Genomic DNA, 22,565 nt, shown 5'->3' on the forward strand with positions numbered 1-22,565 from the left:
CGTAGATCAATTGGAAAGTCAACAGCTTCACCGTCCAACTCAGCTCTTTCTTCACCACGACAGATCTGTACAACATCAACATCACTGTGGATGCTGCTCACATCCACCTGTCAGTTTCACAATGCTTTCTGCCCCCACTCGTGAACAAGACCCAAAGATACTTTAACTCCCTCACTTGAGACATTGACTAACCCCCAGACAGGAGAGGGCAATCCACCCTTGTCTGACTGAGAACTATGCCTTCACATTTGGAGATGCTAATTCTCATCCAAGCTGCTTCACATTAAGCTGCAAAACTCCTCAGTGCCTGCAGGAGGTCACTGCTTGATGAAGCCAAAAGGACCACATCATTTGCTAACCAAAGCTAACCAAACTGGAAACTCTTTGGCCCTGGGCTTTCTCAATTCTGTCCATAAAAGTTCTGAACAGAATCTGGGACAAAGGGCAGAGGAGTCCTTCACATAATGAGTCAGACTTACTGCTGGCAATGAAAACCAAGCTCTCACTTATACTTTAGGAAAAAACAACAAAAAACAACAAAGACGAAAAAAAAACTTATTTTTTAACATTGTTTGCTTCAGGGAAGTCAAAAATGACAGAACTCTAAGCTCCAATTTCTTACATGCATGTAAAGCATAAAAAAAATGTTTTCTGTTGTTTCAATCTTTCACCTTTTTTCTGTTTCCATGAAGCTGCTTTTATTTGGACATATAAATGCACCTAAATATTGGATGGAAACATGACTAAATAGTTTTTAAAAACAGCTGAGCTGTGTTCAATATTTTTGGCTTACAATAACAAGCTTCCTATTTCACAAATTTAGTCATTTAAAACGGTGCCAAAATTTATATTGACTTGAAAAGGTTTACTTTATTGATGTTTTGTTGGATTTTAGTAAACTCACTACAAGAAACTTCAACTAAATATAGAGAATTACTCACTAATATCTGTCTAATAGGCCATTGTCAACCATCAATATCATTAAATGTTGGCAGTGAGACTGTAATAGTGCTCAGTTTGTCTCTTGTTACCACTTGGGATTACTCAATTACACCTGTGCAAACCCCATATACCTCTGTAATTTGTGATTAACCTGTTGGTAAAAGTGAATGAAATAAAGAATGTGTGTTTTCTGTCTGTGATCACAGAAGCATGGGCAAGAAGCAGGAAAAGGAGCAGAAGAAAAAGCTACAGGGTAGCATACACTTAGGCTACAGAGAGGTGTGGGTTACAGTGAAAGAAGAGGGGGAGGCTTGGAAGCAAGGTGCTGAGCTGAGCAAAGATGGATTTCCTGTCTGAAATACTTTAAGCACACATCGTATAGTTTAATTACTCATTGGTAAAAATCCGGCATTGGTCTATGACATTAGTAACTAGAGGCTGTTGACCTGAAAGCTGCCCTGGCTCCTTCCTGACAGTCCTGTTTTTTTTCTGCACTTTGTTCATTGTGGAAGTTGCTTTGGACCAGTCCAAAGCAAATGCTGTAAGAGGGGCCATTAAAACAGTTGTATGGAAGAAATTCAGTGCTAAACACACATCCAGCCAATGGACACTAGCAGAGGTGTTTAGTAATAAATATATCATGGGTCTGTCAAAAACAGATGCAAAACATCCCGAGTCCCGCATGATGATTATTCCATTTTATAATCCACAAGAAAAGGTCTGTAGTTCACTGCCTGCAGTTACACACGTCATGTTAATGTGATTTGAGATCTGACCATAAATATTGTGTTTTACGTGATCACATTATTGTACGCCCACATTTGGCATGAAAATGACTGTAATTCATCTCCCTGGGCTGTATTTATTTCAAAATATGTCTGGATAATCTTAACCCTCGCACCCCTTCTTCTCTTTATTTCCCCAAAATACTCAAAATGTGCTCTGCTGTGCATGAGGATTATAAGCGGAACTCTTTTCCTCTTTTACAGAACTCTAAAAGCTTGACGAGAAAGGCGAGCATAGCCAGAATTCTGGGGGTCCAGGTTGTCAAATAAATACATCCTGGCATCATTGGATGATAAAATTTCATGGCTGGTTACGGCCAGTGGGAAAGTGGGACCAGCAGGGACAGTTACAGGACTGTAAAGACATGTGTCAGTGTCGTGAACAGAGAAAAAAGACACGAGAAGAAGGGAGTGATTTGTGATTAGTAGCCTGAGAAAGACTATTAAGACTGATTTCTTAAGCCTTTTATCTCAGTTTTGTATATCTGTAACTCATAGGCCCAGTTTGCTTTTTGTAGAGCTTATTTCTAGTGTTTATTTCTGTTGTATACGCACTTTTGGTGAAAAATATTTTTTATCAATAACCCTAAACTTTAAAGATCTGCAATTATGTGTGAGTTAGAACTATTGGCTATTGGGTCTTCCCCTCATGGTGCTACCCTTTGCTTCAAAGTTCCTTTTTACTTTAATCTATCTGTAGCATAATTGAATAGATAAACTGCAGGCATAGTGACGGTTTTAAGAAATCATGAGGACATTGTTATCAATCGGTATTTTTCATTTTGTATCACTAGTTTTTGAAAAAAGCAGCTCCATTACCTTGCTGCTTCTGTAGTAAATCAAATACTAACTACATGCAGATTGTGAGCATAAAATCAAACAAACATGTTGCCTGAAGTATTCCCACTCCTTCATAAATCTGGTCCTTATTGACTTATCTCTGCTTTTCTATCCCAAAGCATTTTACTGAGACTTCTGTGTTTACTGAATACTTGAGAGTGAATGTGTCTGCGCATTCTGTACAGTAAGTATGCGCCTCCATATGCACTGGTATGGTCTGTTAAAGTATGACTCTCAGTGTGTACGTTAGTGTGTGAGAGTTCACACAGCAGGAAAACTGTAATGGTTCCTATCACTTCACACTAGCTGTCAGTCTTGTCACATGCAAGGCGGCAGCCTGGAGGTGACCTGACACACATGTTCAGCTCTCATCTAACCAGGCCATGTTGGACACGCTGGAAAACTACAGTAATACAAAGCTGCTTTGCTGGAGGACAAAATGTTTTACAGAAACCAACCTTGAAAACATGAAGCGGCATCTAATGTGTGGCTCTGTGACTGCTCACTTTAACTACTCAAGTGAACCAAATGTCCAAATATTCCAGTCTTGTTTAAACTGATACATTGCTTTGTCCAAAAAAGCCGGGATGCTTCGTAAAATAGGAATACAAATACAATGGAATGTTTAGTAAATTCTTTAAACCCAGTATTTCATCAATATAAGATATGTTAATGATTTTATTAAACATATGATCATAAAATTTGATGCTATCAACACATTTACAAAAAAAGCATAAAAAAGGGCACGTTTAATTCTGCTCTGCATCACTTTTTCATTTAGCAAAACTGACTACTGCTGTTGTGTGAAAGCAGTTTTTTTTCTTTTTCCATCTTATTTGATAAGATTCCTGCTGCTCAAGAGCATGGGTTTAATTTTCTATATTTCTATGATCATAATTAGCCAGTTTAGCCATCATATTCTTTAAATCTGAGGCCATGCTGTTAAAATACAGTTTGGCATTGTCTAGCTAAAATAAGCTCTTCCTAGTAAAATTCATAATCTTCTTGGCATCATATTGTGCTCCAAAGCCTGTAAATATGTCGCTTATCATTAATGGTGCCTTCAGAGATGCTGGATTTTTACTTAACTTTCAGGACTTGTTTTCAGCCTTGTCCTCTACATGAAGAAATTTCTAGAGATTCTCTGAATCATTTAATGGTGTACAATGAAAATACCGGCATGGTTTTCTGTTTCATTTTAAGCTCTTCGAATAGTGTTATGGTGTATGTTGTCCCTTCTTTTCTGTCCTCTCAAACAACAGCTGGTCGAAGCGAATGGCCACCCTTCCTGAGTCTGGTTCTGCCAGAGGTTTCTTCCTGTTAAAAGGCAGTCGTTTCTCTCCACAGACACCTCATCCATGCTCAGGACGGGAGACTGGACCGAAGAGGAGTTTCGGTGCAATCTGTTGGTTTCCTGAGCTAGGATATTGTTTTTTGAATTGGCTCTGTATGTATGAATTGGACTAATTTTGAATGTAATTAATTGGATTTGATTACAGTGAATTGGACTTTAATTGGCTTGAATTGGACTCTATCATCATCAAGTGCCTTGAGACATTTATTGTGATTTGGCGCTATGTAAATAAACTGAATTGCATTGAATTTCTCAGTTTAAACATTTGACATTTTGTATTTCTGCAATTCTGTACTAGATATACACCTACATATATAGGGTTTCAATGATTTATAAATCCTCACATTCTGTTTTATTGACTTTTTACAGAGTCACATTCAGATTGTTATGAATTGTTGACAGTCTAAGTAGGTTGTATTACCCTCAACACACACTGACACATATTCATCCACAGTAAACAGCACAAGCTTTTACATGAAGTTATTTTAGATGCAAGTACTTCAGTATTAGTTCAGTTAGGGCAAGTTTTATTGTCTTAGAGAGATATTTTTATCACATCCCTACCAAACCTGTACATTTCAAACAATATTACACCTATAAAAGGTAACATAGTAGATTATTCTGATCCACCTTCACTTGCCTCCACTCAAACTCCGTACTGGCTTTTTTGTCCAAAGATGCTGGACACAATTCAGTCATTTTATGTTACTTTCACTGATTCATAAACGAAACATGAAATACAAGAAGTACACTGTCATCAGCATGTAATTACTCTTGTATTGGTAATTTGTGTGTTATTACGCACTGTCACTCCTCCATCACAGACTTACAGTGTGCAGTCACATCTGCACAGTTACACACAAAGCAGCTGGATAGAGAGCTGTGGCCCTGTCCAAACAGCACAAAGAGCACAGGGATCAACAAAGCCCAAAGGAAGCAACCAAGCATTCTGCATTAATCATACACTGCGGAAAACACATGCACGTGCATACATACACCCTAGAGGTAATGCCACCCATTTTCACATGCAAAAACACAGATGTATGGTTGTACAGTAAACAGACAAACAGATACGCACTCACCACCAGTTCATGGAAGCAAAAATTCTTACATGTGTGCCTCTGTATATTGATACACTCACGCACACATGCCCGTTTCCCCCAGGACACACTACCATGCAGGAAACACTGGCAGCATTAGCCAGGAATGCTAATTGAAACAAACAAGTTCATGGTTTCTTCATTTCTGAGGAGGGAGTTGGCTGTAATTGAGACTTCTGTGCATGTGCGTGTCTGTGTACTCCTGCGTATACGCACATATAATTTAGCATGCCAAAGATCTGGGAACCATTCCACACCATTATTGTCCTGCTTTTTCTCAGGTTTGACTTTCAAACACAAATAAGAGAAAATTTGTTCACCATAAACAGACATCAGTATTGACAGAATTTCTCTTCCAGACTTAAGTAAACCCGATCTCTCTTCCCCTTCACAATTACATTCAAACACACTCTCAGCTCCAATAACTGTACTTGGAAAGATTTAATTTAATGTGAGAGAATCCGATTGGAGTTGCTGCCATGATGGATCTGTGTGTTTGGCCTGCAGGTTAGAGAGGCATCCCAAACCAGAAGGTCAAAGGTCAGCTGTGTGAACATCCTTCCTAATGTCCAGCGGCAATAAACATTAACCTCAACCTCATCATACAGATTCCAGATGTAATGTCAGGGATTGCCTTACCTGCACCAAAAGCAAAAAAGTATGTCTGGTTGGGATTTCTCTGCAGCAGTGCAGACACCCGCCGAGCCATTCGCTCGTTGCGTTTGTAGATGAGCTCCTGGCGGAAGTAGCTGTCAATCTGCTGGGCTGTCAAGCGGTCGTGTGCTGGCAGAGAGCTGTTGATGAAGTGAGGCAGCTGAAAGAAAGAGAGAGACTGTGAGAAAAAGCTTTCAAAAGCTTTCAAGTTGAATATCTAAAGCAGACGTAAAAGTTGACGAATTGTTCAGATTATGCATCAAACATAAAAGGCAGGGCATTAAAGACAACTGAGATGAAATAAAAGGAGAGGGCCCAATGTGGGTACTGGTGCCCCAAAAAGAGTGAGTGTGACTCCTGGCAGCTAGAAGTGTTTCTTGACAGAAAACAACCAATGCAATGCTCCTCAGGCTGACTTTTAGATGAGTTAGCGTCAACAGATCGAGTAAATGTGAGCATGGAAGACTGCTTCCACTCATATATACCTTAGTGCGTATGCCTTACTTGTTCCACTGCCTGAACGTCTGTTTATGTGTGCGTGGAAAAGTACAGTTTATCAGTAAATGAGTGTGCTTAATTACTGTGTGATTTATTATGAGCCAGGCAGGCAGAGACAGACCACGTTGGCTCTAATCCACTTTTGGCTCTATCAGTGTATTCAACAGGTTGTTAATCTACAAGGATGAGTTGAATTCATCTGTAGAGTAGCAGGGGGGTTAACATGAGGGTCTGAGACATCCAACTTGATAAGGCACACTTAAGCATGCATGTTTGACCACGTATGTAAAGCAATAGACACATTCAGACACATAGGTGTACAAAAAGAAAATCAATGAATAATTTTTCAAATGTTGAGAGTGCATTTATGTCATTCATGCATATCTTTAAACTACCAGAGTTAAAAAAAAAAGTTCTCTATGTGTAAATAAAACATAAGGAAATTACGAAGCAGATCTCTAACATGACCGTGCAAAATATAAAGCCAGCACCTACTAAGTCAGAAAATGCAGCCCTGGTAAAAACCTATGTCCCTATATCATTGTGTGTGTTGGAGGCTTCAAAAGATCGTTAGCATGATATGTCTGCTTGGACAATCAGGCTGGCCATAGACTGAGAAAATATATATATATGATACCCACACCAAGGCTAATTCAGATTCCATACGCTACACAGTTACTCACATTTAAGTGCATTATTTTTTACTTCTACAGTTAGCCTGTAATTCATGATAGATAACTAATTTTAGCCACAGATACCCAACTTGATGCAGGTCTGATTGTTAAATAGGTGGGAAACAGATCAGTTGAGTAGGTGGTCCTTTCGAATGGCCTACAGCGAATGTATGTTCACACTACACACAAAATATGCTCATATGTGGCGCAGACCACCTCTGATTGTGGTCTGATTGATCATATCTAAACGCATTCAGGGTACATATTCATGTTAGCATGTTAATGCCAGGTGTGAACATGGCTAGGAGTTCACATTGGGCCACCCTGCCTTCGGTTTTCCTTCCAACGCTGGAAATAGTGACAGAATGGAGAGACTGGAGACAGACGGTGGTGGTGGGTGTTGGTGTTCCAAGTTTAATATTCGCAGATGTGTTTATGCGGATTTGTATTTGAGTGTGACAAGAAGACACATGCATACAAAGTATTACTGTCTACAAGTGGGTGACAAGTTGATACAACTGTAGAACCACAGCAAATGGTGCGTAAATGTGTGTGCATGTGTGTCTCAGTGTGTGGTTTCTGAATACATGGGGGGATTTATTCTACCACATGTGAGCAAGGTGCTCCTCAGCATCCATCCAAAATCTGTATCTGACACATTTCCTCTCACTCTCCTCACCGCTCTTCCCACAGTCTGTTTTACATAAAAGTTGAATGGTTTTAATTCACACTTACACCAGTCATATAATTCTTGCTTTTGTCATGTGCGTTTTACACACCGATGATAAAATATAATGTAGGACGGACACTTTTCTCTGCACTTTTGACTTTTTTCTGTTTTTAGGATATTCACCTCATCTGGTTATGAATGTCACCAGTTCAAATTTAACACCTGTATGAATGGCTACTAGCGAAAAAAAGAAGATATTTATGGCATTGTCTGTGTTTTCTCAGGGTGAGTGACCCAGGTTCATCCTGATAGAGTGATAGATTGATAGAACCCAATGATTCATAAATAAAATGAACCACACTTTGCTGAATGTGAAGGAAGAAGTTAAAAAGAAATACAGAATGGGCTGAAAAAAAGATGTATGATTACTTTGATGAGTGAGGATAGAATGACTGTTCCATGACAAGAAAAAAAGACTGTTTGGTCAAAATAAGGTCAAGGTGGGAGTGCAATGGTAAATGCAGATAAGCTATCGCAGGAAGAGTATTAGCTGCTTTCTATCCCGGCCTGTTAGGGAAATTTAAAGTGACAGCAAGATGTTTCCTCCCCTCCTCAATACTGGTACAGCTCTGTATTCATTTAACCTCTACTCAGCTGTTTTTTCTGAGAAGTTGCTCCTTTCTGGGATATGTCCTATTTCTTTCTTTTTTTCTTCTTCTGAGTTTATGCGGGTCAAGATGAAGGATGTGATTTGGAGGGGGAGTGTGTCCCATAATTTCCCACCAAGAATTGGACTCTTCCATTTTTTACATTCTAACAATTTTCTTCATATCCATTTAAAAGAAAGAAAAAGGAAACGCACACTGTGTCCCTGAGTCAATGCCAAACTGTTTGCAGGTATCTTAGGTCTGAGTTAGAATTATTGCTCACTTAACTTTATTTCTTGTGTTTTTTTTCTAACTTTGATCTTAATTCCTTAAAGGATTTGGAGCGTCTTGTGTAATGAAACACTTTTTACCAGGTAGTGGTCTGTGGCCTGTCATCAGCTTCTTTTTATTATGATGAAGACTGCGCTGGGAGAGCATCAGGAGGGCTGGAGGCCTCTAAATGAAGTCCCATCTATCAAAAAAGACCTAATATTTGACAGCCCCAGAATTTCATTTTCACACACACTCTCATCCTGGCATAGATCACAAGACTATGAAAGGGGGCTCAGACATATGATTGCCTACCAAGTTCTATAATGACACAAAAGAGCAGGAGGAAACTGCTGTGATTTAAAGCACTTATGAATAAGACAACTGTAGCCATGACAGTGGGTGAAACTGTGTCTAACAAGCTCCTCGTAATCCTCAGGGAGAAAGAGATGACTAGAACCATATAATAAGCAAGAAAGATGGAGAAACAAGAAAAAAAAGTCTTGTGTTTTGGCATAAGAACAGAGGAATGGTGTGTGTGCTTTCCCATCTTTTGTGTGCCTCTAGAGCAAACGATGTGGAATCTCTGCAGTCAAGCAATGAGTTGAGGTTACATGGTGTGTTGGCTTTAATGGGACTTAAGGATCAGTTAGGGAGGTTGACATTGCAGCATAATTGACTTATGAGGGGGGGCTTTAGAGTAAATCTGCATTCGAGGATAGAAAGTGCTACTGCATGTGGTGTTTACCATGTATGTATGTGTGCTACATACTGAATAGCCTTTTGAGAGCTGGAGGGAAGACTGGGGAAGAGGCCATCAGTAAAAGAGCAGGGGCTACATTAAGAGAAGGTGAGATCCTGTGTTTTCAGCTGTATCCAGAGTTATTAAAGTGTCAGAATATCAAGTAACTCGAGCTTGAGAAGGATTAATATGGCAATGTGAAGATTTGTGGAATTAATGTGAAAGCCTAAAAGTTTGAAGTGATGATTGTGTAATGGTAGAGAAGCGGGTGTGAGAGTTATGCCAACTCAAATCCTGGGTCTTGGCAAATTTGGGTTTTGGACGTTGGTGCAGATGTTTCTGTGCTTAAGATGTAAGTGGCTGGTATTTTGTCTAAATCTTTTACTATACAGGAAATTACGACTAGACTACACTTTTTTTTTTTGTCCCGAGAATACACAGAACAGTAGCATTTTCAAATCTTTTTTCAGTCAGAGGAATCGTCATTGAGTGTTCATAATGGTCACTGTATGAATTGTGAATTATTTGTAACATGGCAAAGAGAAATTGCAGACTACAGTTTGGTGCCATAAGAGGTTGTGATGTAGAGAACAAAAAGAGGAGAAGATGATTAGAAAATTAAAAAGTGCCAGCCAAACCTTAAATTAAAATATTATGAGATGGTTACAAATTCATTTATATTGACATGGCAATAAATAAACAAAAGGCTCTCGTGACCAGTTGCTGTCATTCTTGGCTGAAACATTGCCAGTGGCATGAAATAGAATAACTTTGTGTGTGTTTAATGTTCACGCATTGATTATTTTTACCAATCATCTGCAAAATGGTGATGATAAGAACTCTTTTGTTAATTCATGTAAGGCGCTATCAGGATGATATTGTGTACTGTGATCATAGCATGAAAGTTATTTAGTATCTGACATCTTTTGGCTACAACTTTACAAACAGTGAAGAAACACTTTATTGGGAGCATAAATACAGCACATTGTTGTTGGACCACGTACAGCTTTGTAAGTGGGAAAATGTGGCAGATAATATCTTATTTTGTGTGTTTTGGCAACGTGAAGTAATGGCATCAGATCATTTGTAGTGTGCTGGGCAGGTGGTTCATTTTATGTTTTGTATGTTTTTCTTAGTCAAACTCTAAAAAGCCAACAGTTCTAATTGACTTCAGTTGTTCTGCAGAAGGCTGACATGACACTGAATAATGAGTAATGAAAAGGGAGTGATCATGTTTCTATTTAGGATGAGCCATCTCTTATCTCTGAAAATTAGACTGAGAAAGAGGAAACTAACCTGCGAAGTGTCATGGTTGAAGATGATGGAGCTGAGGTCACCGCAATTGTAGTGTGTGATGAGATCTTCAGTGGTGTAGGAGCCTTGCAGGCTTCCTGCTCGAACACCCTCGTGCTGCAGCAGTGTCTGGTTCAAAGCAAACAACACCTGCGGGAAAGGAGAGGTAAAGTCAGAAGGGATGCTCTTACTTTTGGCATTCACAAACTTCAGCACAAACTTTAATACAAATGGGGGAGACTGTGCAGATACAATTGACATTCCTCTTTAAAAACCAAACAGGCCCTTTCTATATAATGAAGCTGTTATGCTCATACAAAAAGCATTTCCATTTCTTTTTGGATATTTTTATACACTTTCCATACATGCCCACGGCAGGTAGAAGCAGACCATAGAAGACATGGCGAGACTCCACTGAATTTCTCCTAAAGGAAAGAGAGAACTTGGAAAAAAAGAGAGGTAAATGGAGAGAAAAACCTTTAAAAATAATCCTTTCTCTTTCACCAGGACCAGGGTGCTGTAAATTTACAGCAGCCATTAAAATCAAAAGTAAACCCTCTTTTAGAGAGAATTTATGGTGTGCAGCCGCCAGCCAGTCAAAAAAACTCCACAGCTGTCGAAGGCACCAGGGGTTAACCTCTCCGCTCACGCCCTCTACAATCCCACGCCACCTCTGACTGCCCTGGCAATCGAGACTGACTTGTCAATCACTATGAAGCTGTCTTACAGTAACCAAAACCAGTATGTTAGATATTCAAATGTTTTCTTTTGACTGTATTGTCCTGCACAGATTCATATAGTTCTACATTGCAACCAGTGAGACTCAACTGGCTTCATTGGAACAAAGCACTAAGCTCATCATTGCTTCAAACGCCACTGTACTGATCCATGTCTACAATCCTAATTACCTAGAAACCTGACTTCGGAAAATACTGCTGGAGGAACGTCAGCATCCAGACTCAAATGATTTGTGGAGCAGCTTAAGGCTGATACAGCTGCACAACTGATTGAGGCCGATGTCAAAAGTCTGGGTTGTAATTCACACAATCATGTTTTTGCAATCATAATGCCCATATTGTGCACATTGAATGTTTAAACTCCAGGTAACCTTTATGCGGGGATAATCACAACCAAGCTCTAAGCTCAACCTTGTGACTCTCCCTCTCCCTCTGTCTGATTCCAACCAGTCTTGTGGGCTTCTTTTAGCTTGAGTCTGCTTTTTTCATAATCCAAAGAGACAACTAATGAACCAGCAGCATATATAACACTGTCATTACCCCCCTTCCTTTTCCTTTCTTCTCTTACTCTGCTCTTTCTCCTCTTTAACCTCAGAAGAGACTGCATCCTCCTCTCATCCCTTTACTGGGAAAGACCTCTACCCCTTCCTCTGCACGCCAGAGAGCTGAGTCTGAACTTATTCATTCCTTTTGACACATTTCACCCAACTACACAAATGCCACGCTGTCAGCCTGCCAAAGGCGAACAGTCTAGGAATGGGTCTTGATCAAACTGTAACCATTTCAGGCTGACAAAAGACATAACTTGAGCTTTCCTCAGCCTATATCTCTGAACCTACTTCCCAAACCCACGATCTGGATTTGTAATGACATTATACATAACTTAAGTTTCTATTCACAACTGATGTGAGATTCATAACCACTCATAAAAAACAGGATGATGCCATCCCCACAGAGATTAAGACTAACAATTGTAGCAAATTTTACTGCAATTTAAGTTAATTCTATGCCAGTGAGTTGCCACTGCCTGAAGTTCTTGAACCACCAAGCTCTCTGCCACATCTCAAGGTCTTTCCAAGAAAAACACCGCAGCAAGCCTTGGGCAGACTCAGGGTGAGGAGCTGGCAGGATACACACACCTGCCAGGGTTTCTGTAACCAGGCCAGCTTCCATAGTTTCCCTTAACATGGCAAAGACACAACAGACATGAGAAAGAGCACATGATTGGTTGAGTTGTTAAGGGGGTTGTTCAATATTGTCTGTCTCCTGGGCAAAGAACATCTCTGCAGCTGTAACCATGGTGCCTGAGTTTGAGCTGGCCAGAATGAGAGGGCATGTCAGTCACTGTAGGGAGGCAAAGAGGGGGAAGGAGGAGGAGGAGAGAGAAAATGTGCAAACATTTCCCGTGTGCATGTGTGTGTGAGAGAGAGTCTGTGCGTGTTTGCATGCAAGCGTATGTATAAATGTGAATATGTCTGGGCGTATGTGTCTGACAGGGAGGGTATTCTCATGCTGAAGTGGCCTACTCACCGTGACAAACCAACCCTTTTGCAACCGGGTCTCTCTAAAGTAACAAACATTAACCCTGTTCACCCCATAATTTACCACTGCAGGTCTTGCCTCTTTCTCTTTTTTTTCCACACATTGTCTAACACATGCGTGAGAAACTCCCATTGTAATTAAATAAAAGCTTTATTAGAACTAAGCTGGAAGGGGAAGAGTGCATGGATGGTCTTGGAACCTGCAATCTGAGCACAGCACTCCAAAAATTCATTAGCGAGCATTGGCAGGAAATCAGAAAGATTGGGTCCGGCAGGGGTGGGAGTAATGTAAAATAGAAAAAAAATCTGAGAGATCTTTTAAGTTTCAGAAAATGTGATGTATCCACAATGTGAGTACATTGCGGCAATTGACTTTAAAGTGCATGGCTGTTAGCTCCAATAAGGTTGGTTTGTTTGAAGTTTTTACAGGTCTGAAGCATATAATGAGTAGGTGCCAATGACAAGGTGCTGGAAGTGAATGAGCTCACACTTGTCAACTGCCTCATTTCACTATTATGCCTCAGCAAATCTGAATAGGAGAATGTGAGAAATGGATAGAGCAGAAGAGCTGCAGGCTGAAAACAACCAAAAGAAGTGTAAGGCCAAACCCTAAAGTAAAGCCCTAAATTTATTTGAGACCTGGGTAACTTGCATCATCCACAAGAGCAGGTACAAAAAGGTCCCAACACTCACACCCATTTTCCCAAAAAACACCTTTTGAATGGCTAATATTATTGAAATATCATGTTTTCAGTGCTTGAGAACATATGTTTGAGTGTCTGAGGTACCAATGACCAGCTCAAAAAAATTAAGACATAACACAATCCTGTCATTTTTTTGGGGGGGGGGGGGGGGGGCACCAACGTTTGAATATATCTCCTTAATGAGCCGTTTGGATTTGCAGGGTACTGTTACATCACACTCACATCTCAGAGCAGAATTAACCAGACTCCTCATATTTGCGTCAACCTACTGTCTCCACCTACAAATTCCAATTTTTTCCTGTATCGAGGAAGTGGGAAGAAAAACAAATGTTCTGCCCACGCTTTTCTGCTTTGCTGTTGCTATTAATTTGCCCAGCCAGATGTTGTACATTCAAATTTCCCATTTGTTTCTGGAAAGGCCAGTACAGGGATAATCACTATTCAAAGAACATACTTGTGACACCGGTAAAAGTTTGTCAATATAAGTAACGGTTCTTAATGTTAACCACTCAAAATTTGAACGAAAGACAGAGAAATGGACCAACTGGGAAGCCCAGGATTTATAGAGCTTATAAATGATGGAGGAATTACAATGGGATTTTGAACAGCTGGCTGGCCATTACATTACTTTAGTGTTATCATCTGTGGTGGAGTGTTTAACAACTGGATCTAGTTCAATGCATGACGTGCAACAATACTGTTCCTAAAAGAGGGATCAGTGCCAGCTGCAGATGAAGGAAATGTAAGTATTTGATAATAAAGTTGCCAGTCAAGTGTTTTTGCTGCAGTTTGATGTGGGTTAGTCTGAGGTTGGTTTGGTGTGTGTGTGCAGCCCACTTTCACGGAAAAACGGAAAATAGTCACACAACAGAAAACTCACGCACACTGACAAATAATTCAGAAAAAGGTATTTTGATCTGATACGTTGTTACAGGCCATTTTTAATGCAAGCCACAATGTGTTCTTAACCTTGTTTTTATACCTAACCTTAACTAAGTGGTTTGTAATGTGTAAAACTGTGACAAAACAGAAAGAGAGTGCAACACGGAAACACTGTCTCAATGGAAAAATGACATTTCAAAGTGAACTTTATTGAAAGCACTGGTAGTGAGGATAACAATCGATCTTGACCTTTTGCCATTTAAATCTGATACAAGAGTCAATCCATGAGTCTTAAAGACATTGTTTAACCCACTGGAGTTTTTTTTGTGTGTGCTGACACACACAATAAATTTACTTGACGATTTCACATTTCATTTAGCCACGAGACTGTAATACTGTACAAATGTGAGCTCTCAGGTTATGCACTATATGCTTTCTGATATAGTAATAATGTGTTTCAAGAGTTACTGACTGTAATTTGTGTCCAAAAATACGTTTGCATGGCAAAGTCCCGCAGAAAAAAAAAGAAAATAGGCCTGCAGGACAACTGGCTGCTATGACCAGAGCTGTAAAAATACAGCTAAAAAATGGAACTGTTTTATTGTTTTCCTGTATCATTTAGACTAGGGTATGTCACAGACATTTCATTATTTCATTTCATCACAGAAAAGTATGTCAACAATTAAGAAAAGACTTGATAAGTCTTTTGTAATGATACTATCCATTATGCATCTTTTCTCTCAATGATACAAGACTGAAACACAAATTGTTGTTTCTGAAAACTGACTGAAAAAGAAAGTAATAACAAATGAAGGGAGGAGAAATGGCAATGCCGAAGACAGAGAGTAGAGAACAAGAGCCATAGCGAGTTAAAATTGTGAAAAAATAAGGGAAATGAAGCCTTGTCCTCTGCAAGGAACACGTGGCATAGAAGATCCCTCTGCAGTGGTGAGTTTGGGTTATTATGCATAAAATGTAGGTATTAATAAGAAGTCAGGTTCCTTCAAAAGCTTGTCATTGTCAGTTATGAGATCTGAGATGGTTTGTTCTCTCATAAATTTTATTTTTTCCCTTTCTTTATTGTCTTTTCTCACTGTTGCTGACTCATTTAAATAGATCTAAACACAATATTGCTTTAGTGAATCCTTTCATTTCAAATATGGACACGTTTCATCTCACTAACAAAACAATCTCTCTATGCAAATGTTTTTTGGCAGATTTTTTTAACTGGAAGTGCAGTGTTTGGATGTGTTGTCCTCAAATTTTGGCAATAACATCATTTCTGTCACACTTTTAAAAGTGTAACAGAAAGATTGGATCAGTTAGGCTCTGTTTTGATTGGTTGTTTCACTGTCAACTGAGTTTCATCATATAGAGGTGTTGAAAGTTTTTTTTTTTATTACATTAAGCACATGTTACATTCAAAATTAATCAGGTTAATGATGTGACATGTGAGTTACCCTTTGATTAATTTTACGAGCAATGAATTGTTATTCATAAACTTTTTGGCACATTTGAATTAAACAAAACAGAAATGGGAGCCCAGCTTTGTCTCTCTGTATTTATCTCTGGTCATTTAATCAGCCCCCGATAAAGAAAAAAAAACAGTCCAAACTGTTTCAGGGTGGTGCGTTCCTCTTGACCGCTCCCGTTTCCCTGAGAGATGCTTGTATTTCATAGCCTGAGAAAGAGAGGAGCTGGACCTCTGACCCAGGATACACACTGCTGGGCTCCTGTGGGTCGAGCCAGCTACCCTGTGGGCTTCAGCTATACAGACCTTGAGAGGGAATTGGGTTCACAGCACCCCGGGGATGACTGGAGGGAAGGAGGTAGGGAGCTGAAATAACATCCTGGGCAACCCAAGAATAGGAGAAGTGCAATATCTCATCCCAGTTCCCCACAGAGCAGCCCATAAAGGTTTGGATATCAGTGTATGGGATTGCGCTTATCCCTTCATGGCCACAGGCGAGAACCATAATAGAATCATTGAAAATAAGAAAGGAAAAAAAATGCCTCCAATTTTTTTAACTCTCACTATCTCGGTATGACTTCATGCTTGAACATGTATGCAGTGGCGAGGCTATTTCACAAGCCTGCAGTTGTCTGAGCCTTTACTTCTTACAAGCTCTTAAATCCACCTTGAATACATTAGCATAGTAAGATGGTGTCACACACAACCACTTCAAAGTTGTCCAGATGGTCTCATGTGATATCTTTACTGTTGTATCCCACAATTTTATAAAAAAAAAAACCTCCAGACCTGATGCCCTTTTTTTACTCTGTGAGAATCATGTAGTCTGTCAAGGGCTTTTAAGGCAACATTTGAGGACCAAAATACCTTAAATGCAACCTCCAACATAAAAGCATTACCAGAACAGTTTTACAGCCCTTCACCAGCTTTCTGAATTTGCTTATTTGAAGGTAAGCAGCAGTTTCAACTCATCACATCTGGCATGAGCTACAACAACCCAAACCATTGCTCCCTTCCAAATCTTTATCCCTGCTAATACCTACCATACACACATATGCATGCACACTAAAAAAAAAAAAAACACGTATACAACCACCCATAAGTACACATGCTAACAATTACATACACCACAACCCTCTTTGAGCAATATGTGGATATGAACCACATAATGCAGAAATCACAACACCGCTGTTATGAAGACTGTTTCTCTTTTGTCTCTGCCTCTTTCTCTTCCCACTTCCTTTCTGTTTCCCTCTCTCGCTGTCTCACTAAGTCTCTGGCTGTGCCTGGTCTACCTCCTGTCTCAGCCCAGGAAATCCAGGGATTACCAGGGGGACAATCCAAGCAGCAGAGGCCTGCTGCTCCCCTTCTTTCCCCTCCTTCTTCCTTCCATCCTGTCTTATTTCCTCTCTGAAGCAGGGGGTGTAGATCTAATGATGGGAGATATCCCTCTCTTAGTTTGGTATGGTAAAAAAAAGAGAACAAATCCCCTAAATGTCAACTCTTTTCTTGTATTTTTATTATATTCTGGCTAAAGTTTACACGCTAAAACCTCAACGAAAATCCTCCTTCCTCTGCTTGTTCTCCTCTTTGTGTTTAACGTCTTCTATGGACACCCATACATCCACTCCTATAGAACCCCTCAGTCTCGAGAGTGTGCTATCTCTCCTCTTAATAAGGGTTTCCAGTGAGTGGGAGGTGGGGGTCTCCTCTACACTTGTCTACAAATAAACCCTGCTGTTTGCCTTGGCAGCACAACCGCTGCGTCAGTCTGGCTCTGGCTTTCCTGCCTCTACAGAAAAAAAAAGGAAAGAAAGAAAATAAAGTATCGCTCAAACCAGGGTGACAAAGCGAGCACCTGGTTCCTCACTGTGAACGCCTACCAGTGAGTAGTGCAGGGTATGAAAGAGTGGTGGGAAACTACAGAGAGAGATTCTAAGGGTGCAGATATATGGAGACAAAACAATATATGACAGCATTAATGTTGTCACGTTTTGAGTTATGTTTTGTCTTGTTTTCAGGTTTCTTTGTTAATATCTGGTCATGTTTTTTTCCCCTGTCACTTAGTTTCACTCCAGTCACCTGTTTTCGTTCACAGCTGCACTCCATCACCAATCACCTCCCCACAGTTTCCAGGTTTCCCTCAGTCATGGCAGAATCCTCACCTCACTTCCTATGGTCCAAGTCTCGTTTGCTCATGCTTTGTCAGGTCAGGTTTTGCCTCACAGTCTCATCTTATTTTCAGTTAACCATAGTCTTGTCTTGTTTTGTTTTATTTCCACAGTTAAGATTTTTGATACCCAGCTCAGCCATGCTTTTTGTTCTTGTCTTGCTTTTTGCAAATAAATCTTGTTTTTCTTGAGAGTTCTGCATCTGGGTCCTCCCTGTCTCACCATGCTTCTGACAAATGTAAAGGAGAGAAATATGCCCATCTTTTTTCTTCTGACTGAAGAGAGTACATCTGAAAATATGAAGCCCACTTTAAAAAGGATGACTTCAGTTCAAAGCTATACATCAGTGTATATCAAGAGGAGTCTTGCAATAAATATAATCACAAAAAGTAATGTGAAACGGGTTGCTCAAGTGTGGATTGAGCCCTAGAAAATGTAGTAGAGTCACTATCCACAATTACAAATTGTTAGGACACTAACCTTTCCTTTGACTGTTGTTTCCATTACATTTACATACAAAACTATAACATTACTTTTACCCATGAATAATTTAATGTGTAAGCCCTAAACAACATTTTTCAAACTCTAACCATTTATTTTGTGACATCTATACCTATATTCAAGCCTTACCAATCACAGGTCAGAGCAAATGAGAAAAGTGAAAGAAGTGATGAAAACATTGTGTGGGATGAACAGACTGAGTTCTCCTTCTGACAATGCTTCCTTTCTCTCCAGCATTTGTCCCAAAATAGACAGTAAGAAGTCTAGAGTTGATGTCGAAACAAATACAGAAAGATGTCAAGCGTCAGTATAATAATAGTGAGATGTAGAAAGACGTTGAAACCACCTTATAATCACACAGTGAGGCATAAACTGCTTGTCTGTGAGGAAATATGTAATGAAAACATAGTCATTGTACCATGTTTGAGCCTTTTTAGTGAAATGTTTTGTTCTGTGGATCAACCAAGACGTTACAAAGTCCACAGAGGCTGGGTGGGTTTATTATTCAGGTTTTTTTTGTTGTTGTCATTTGTTTTTTTTAGATATTCATTGTGCAAAACACATTACTATCACCACTGAGAAAAAAGAAAGATGGAACTTTCTTTATGTTCATTATTACAAAATGGTTTATTTCATCAGAACCTCAAGCTAACCGAGTACTTTTTCCTTCCAAAATTTCCAACCAGTGTCTTTAAAAAGGTAAACAGTAACTGATCAAAAAAATGTTAAATTCTGCATGTTTTTTTCAGTGAAAAGGTTACTAACTATTATATTAATGAAAAATGACACAAAGATAAGACATAAAGGCTTTTTTGTCATGTGGCTTTGATGCATGCCAATACAAAAAATAAAAAGGAATGTAGTGGATAAATAGCAGGCATCTCACAATTTTCCAAACACACATAGCTGTCATGTCACGTCATTTGATGAGAGACGTGGTTGCTCTCAACACTTGCATTTATATTATTTCAAGATGTAGCAACTGTTCGTTCAAGGACAGAAACACAACATATATCAATCCAATCCACTGAATTCCTTTTGTTTTTCTTGAAGAAAACGAGATTAAGGCTTTTGTGTCAATGGACATTTGATCAGGTCACGCTAACCATACCTCTACCAAAACCCATAGTACACCTCCACAGTAACTGCCTTCACTAATCCCAACACATTTCACATTCACGTTTTTTCCGAAGGAAAAACTCATTGAATTCCATTGGATTTATCTGGCCTTCCATTATGATGTGTGATGCTATGCAAACCAGATGAGCTGGGGCTTCTCCACGTCATGAGAAAGAAGCAGTCGTGTATGTTTAAAACATACCCCAAAGCGGGGGCCCAACGACTCTCTCTTATCTCCTCCAGTCTGTTTTGGTTGAATTAATAGATTTAGTCAGAATAATTCCCAAGAAATGATTTGTGCTTTGCGTAGTCCACATCTGAAGGCCGTTTGAAACACGAGAGAAGCACATACTCTGCTGAATGAACATAAATTGTGTAATACAGGAAATACTGCATTCAGACAGAGAAACAGCAAGTGTTTGAACAGCTAGCAGAAGCTGAAGTAATTCCAAAAGTGGAATCCATGCAGACATTTCTGAATGTGTATGTCTTCATGGGTCCCTCAATCATAACACATCATTCTGATCAAATGATGTCATGGCAAGTTGAGTCAGCTCTTCCCTTGAAGAAATCCCTTTCTAGAAAAAATTGAAAAAGAAAAAACTTGAAGCTCAACCTTTCACAGATAATACATCATAGAAAGCCCACCAAATGTTCATATTAATAAATTTATCTTTTAAAAAAATGTGACACGATCCTGCAGAAGCTCTTTGGAAAAAGAGAACTGTCACCTATTAAAGTCATTATGAGCAATATGAAAGGAGGCCTTGGAAAAACATTTTCTTTCAAAACTACAGTGTCAGGGTCCAAATGCATAAAACTCTTAAGTTTGATAATGAGAGCTAAAGGCAGAAATGTGCAAATACATTGTTTTGACCAAATTTACGAAGCCGTGAGTATCTGTGGTTCTCTGTTATAAAGCTCATTTCACGTAACTGCTCGAGCCTGAACCTGATTACCACTCCCACTTCAACCCGTGAATGGATCCAGACACTCGCCCACTTAACCATTTACATTTAAAGCAGAGCTTGCACCGCAACTAAATAGATGTGACTATGAAAGCAACAAGAAAGGAGAAACACAATTTCATAGAAGTCTGTTGTGCACATGCAAAGTTACTCATAGCACTTAGAAAAGCTTAAGACAAGAAAGAAAAGAATCATGATCCCATAGTTTTGTTCAAAAATTCTGTTTGGTTTCATCCTATATTTTGTTGCTTTTTTCCCCTGATCTCTAAAAGTTGAGATCAGAATATTAGGCTAAGGGAGCTCTAAAATGTGTGTACGTGTGTACTATGAATGCTACGAATAATTGAGGTTTGCAGATTCACACCACGCATTCTTTTTGAGTAGGGAAAGGTTTGTTCATGGTTTTTGCGTCCACATCGTTTATGCATCTGGTCTCTTAAATATTTGTAATGTGTATCTTGTCTTTGTGCTACTTTTGACGAAATGCAGGATAACGATTTTGATGCAGAAAGACCACAGCTATAAAGAAAAGTCCCACTGAAGTGTCACATTGAGGGCATATAAATAAGAAGAAAGAGAAATTAAATACAATAGAATGAAAAGAGAGACAAAATGAAGAAGTGCAAGACACTTATCAGGAGATATAATCCATATAAAATCCATGAGAGTAAAAAACAAACGGAGATAAAAGGCCATATGTTTACAGTTAACCAGTAAATGTCCATATGAGAGGAGGAAGCAAGCCTTTTCCCCCTCACCTCCTCCTCGTCCTGCTCCTGGCTGAGCAGGTCTGCAGCACAGCTGGCCAGTCGTATCCTCCACACCATCACCCTTCTTCATTCCCACTAAGCCTCTTCATCCTCAGACCTGTCCGCATCCCTCCCACAACAACTCGTGTCTCCTCATCGATTCTTAAACACTCAATCACCACCCTTCCCCCCTTTCCGCTCCCAGGTTATGTGTTCACAGTAACAAATCTCTAGATTATACAGTTCAGCCCTTCATCTCTCTCCCACCCACCCCAACCGTCCAAACTCTTTCTCTCTTTTCTTTCATTTGAAGCGGATCTCCTTCCACCATCACTGATCTTTGTTTATTTAGCTTTCATGTCCTTCCTCTTTCCTGTGCTCCACATCTTACACACTTGCACACTCGGAAGCGGTGTGCAGTTGTAACTCAATGCTTGTGTGCATACGTGCATACGTGAGGATACTCTGTTTGCGTTTCCATAAGCGTCTGTCTTCACCACAGAGTTTGTCTAAATTGCACAGTGCTCTCACTGTCTAATAGACTGGTCTAGCATAAGTTGCAGTAAGTGGACCAAGCTTCCTCTCCTCTCCTCTCTTCCCCTCTGTCAGTCACGCCTCTGTTAGGCTCATTGCTGAAGCTAACAGAGAGTAATCCCACACAAGCACACCATTTCACGGCAAATCAGCTGGAGAAATGTTCGATTTCACGCAAGTGCATTCAGCCTGCAGAAAAACAGAGAGACACGGAGTACAAATGCAATGTGAACCTTTCAGGCACTGAATGAGGAGTGTGTGTGAGACCGAGTGTTAAATTAAGGTTTTTTTAGGGGTTGAAATCCCACTGTAACCAAGGTTTGTTCTGCTCAGTCATTTCCAAACCCTCTGTCAGCACATCCAGTTAGTCCAACTCATCTCCCCAGTTAAAACAAAGAGAAATAAAGTGTGGACAGAGACACTCAAATCCAGTTGATTCTAGCTTTTCCAAGTCAAGGTTCACCTAAAAGCTGTTTGACCATCAATAAGAGTTCTAATGTATTTCACAGATCATCTGTCCATTGTAATTTGATGTCTTTTGTATTTCTTTTTTCTCTTTTTAAATATAGAGGAAAGACAAGTCAATGGGTAGCATATTAGCCTCTGTCAAAAGGGGAGGTATATGCCCTCCAGGAATGTCAGGGTCGTCTTTTACATGCTGTAATCTGGAATGCAGCCTCACCAGTAGTAAGGCTGGATTCGGGAATCAGCTGGGTTTT

The 22,565-nt window shown here is 39.7% G+C and overlaps 1 protein-coding gene across 2 annotated transcripts in view; it reads right to left on the reverse strand.

Moving 5' to 3' along the window:
- Positions 1 to 22,565, reverse strand: part of trabd2b (TraB domain containing 2B) — a 66,655-nt gene that overhangs the window by 17,219 nt on the left and 26,871 nt on the right. For both annotated transcript variants that reach the window (XM_072389632.1, XM_072389631.1), the window contains exons 3-4: positions 10,473 to 10,619; positions 5,661 to 5,835 (exon numbers count right to left, since the gene is read on the reverse strand). In XM_072389632.1, coding sequence (XP_072245733.1) covers positions 5,661 to 5,835; positions 10,473 to 10,619 — 322 coding nt within the window. The remainder of the gene's footprint in view (positions 1 to 5,660; positions 5,836 to 10,472; positions 10,620 to 22,565) is intronic.

This window comes from Leuresthes tenuis, unplaced genomic scaffold (assembly GCF_036924035.1).
Source record: "Leuresthes tenuis unplaced genomic scaffold, fLeuTen1.0.hap1 SCAF_7, whole genome shotgun sequence".
In the NCBI taxonomy this organism is placed as follows: Eukaryota; Metazoa; Chordata; class Actinopteri; order Atheriniformes; family Atherinopsidae; genus Leuresthes; species Leuresthes tenuis.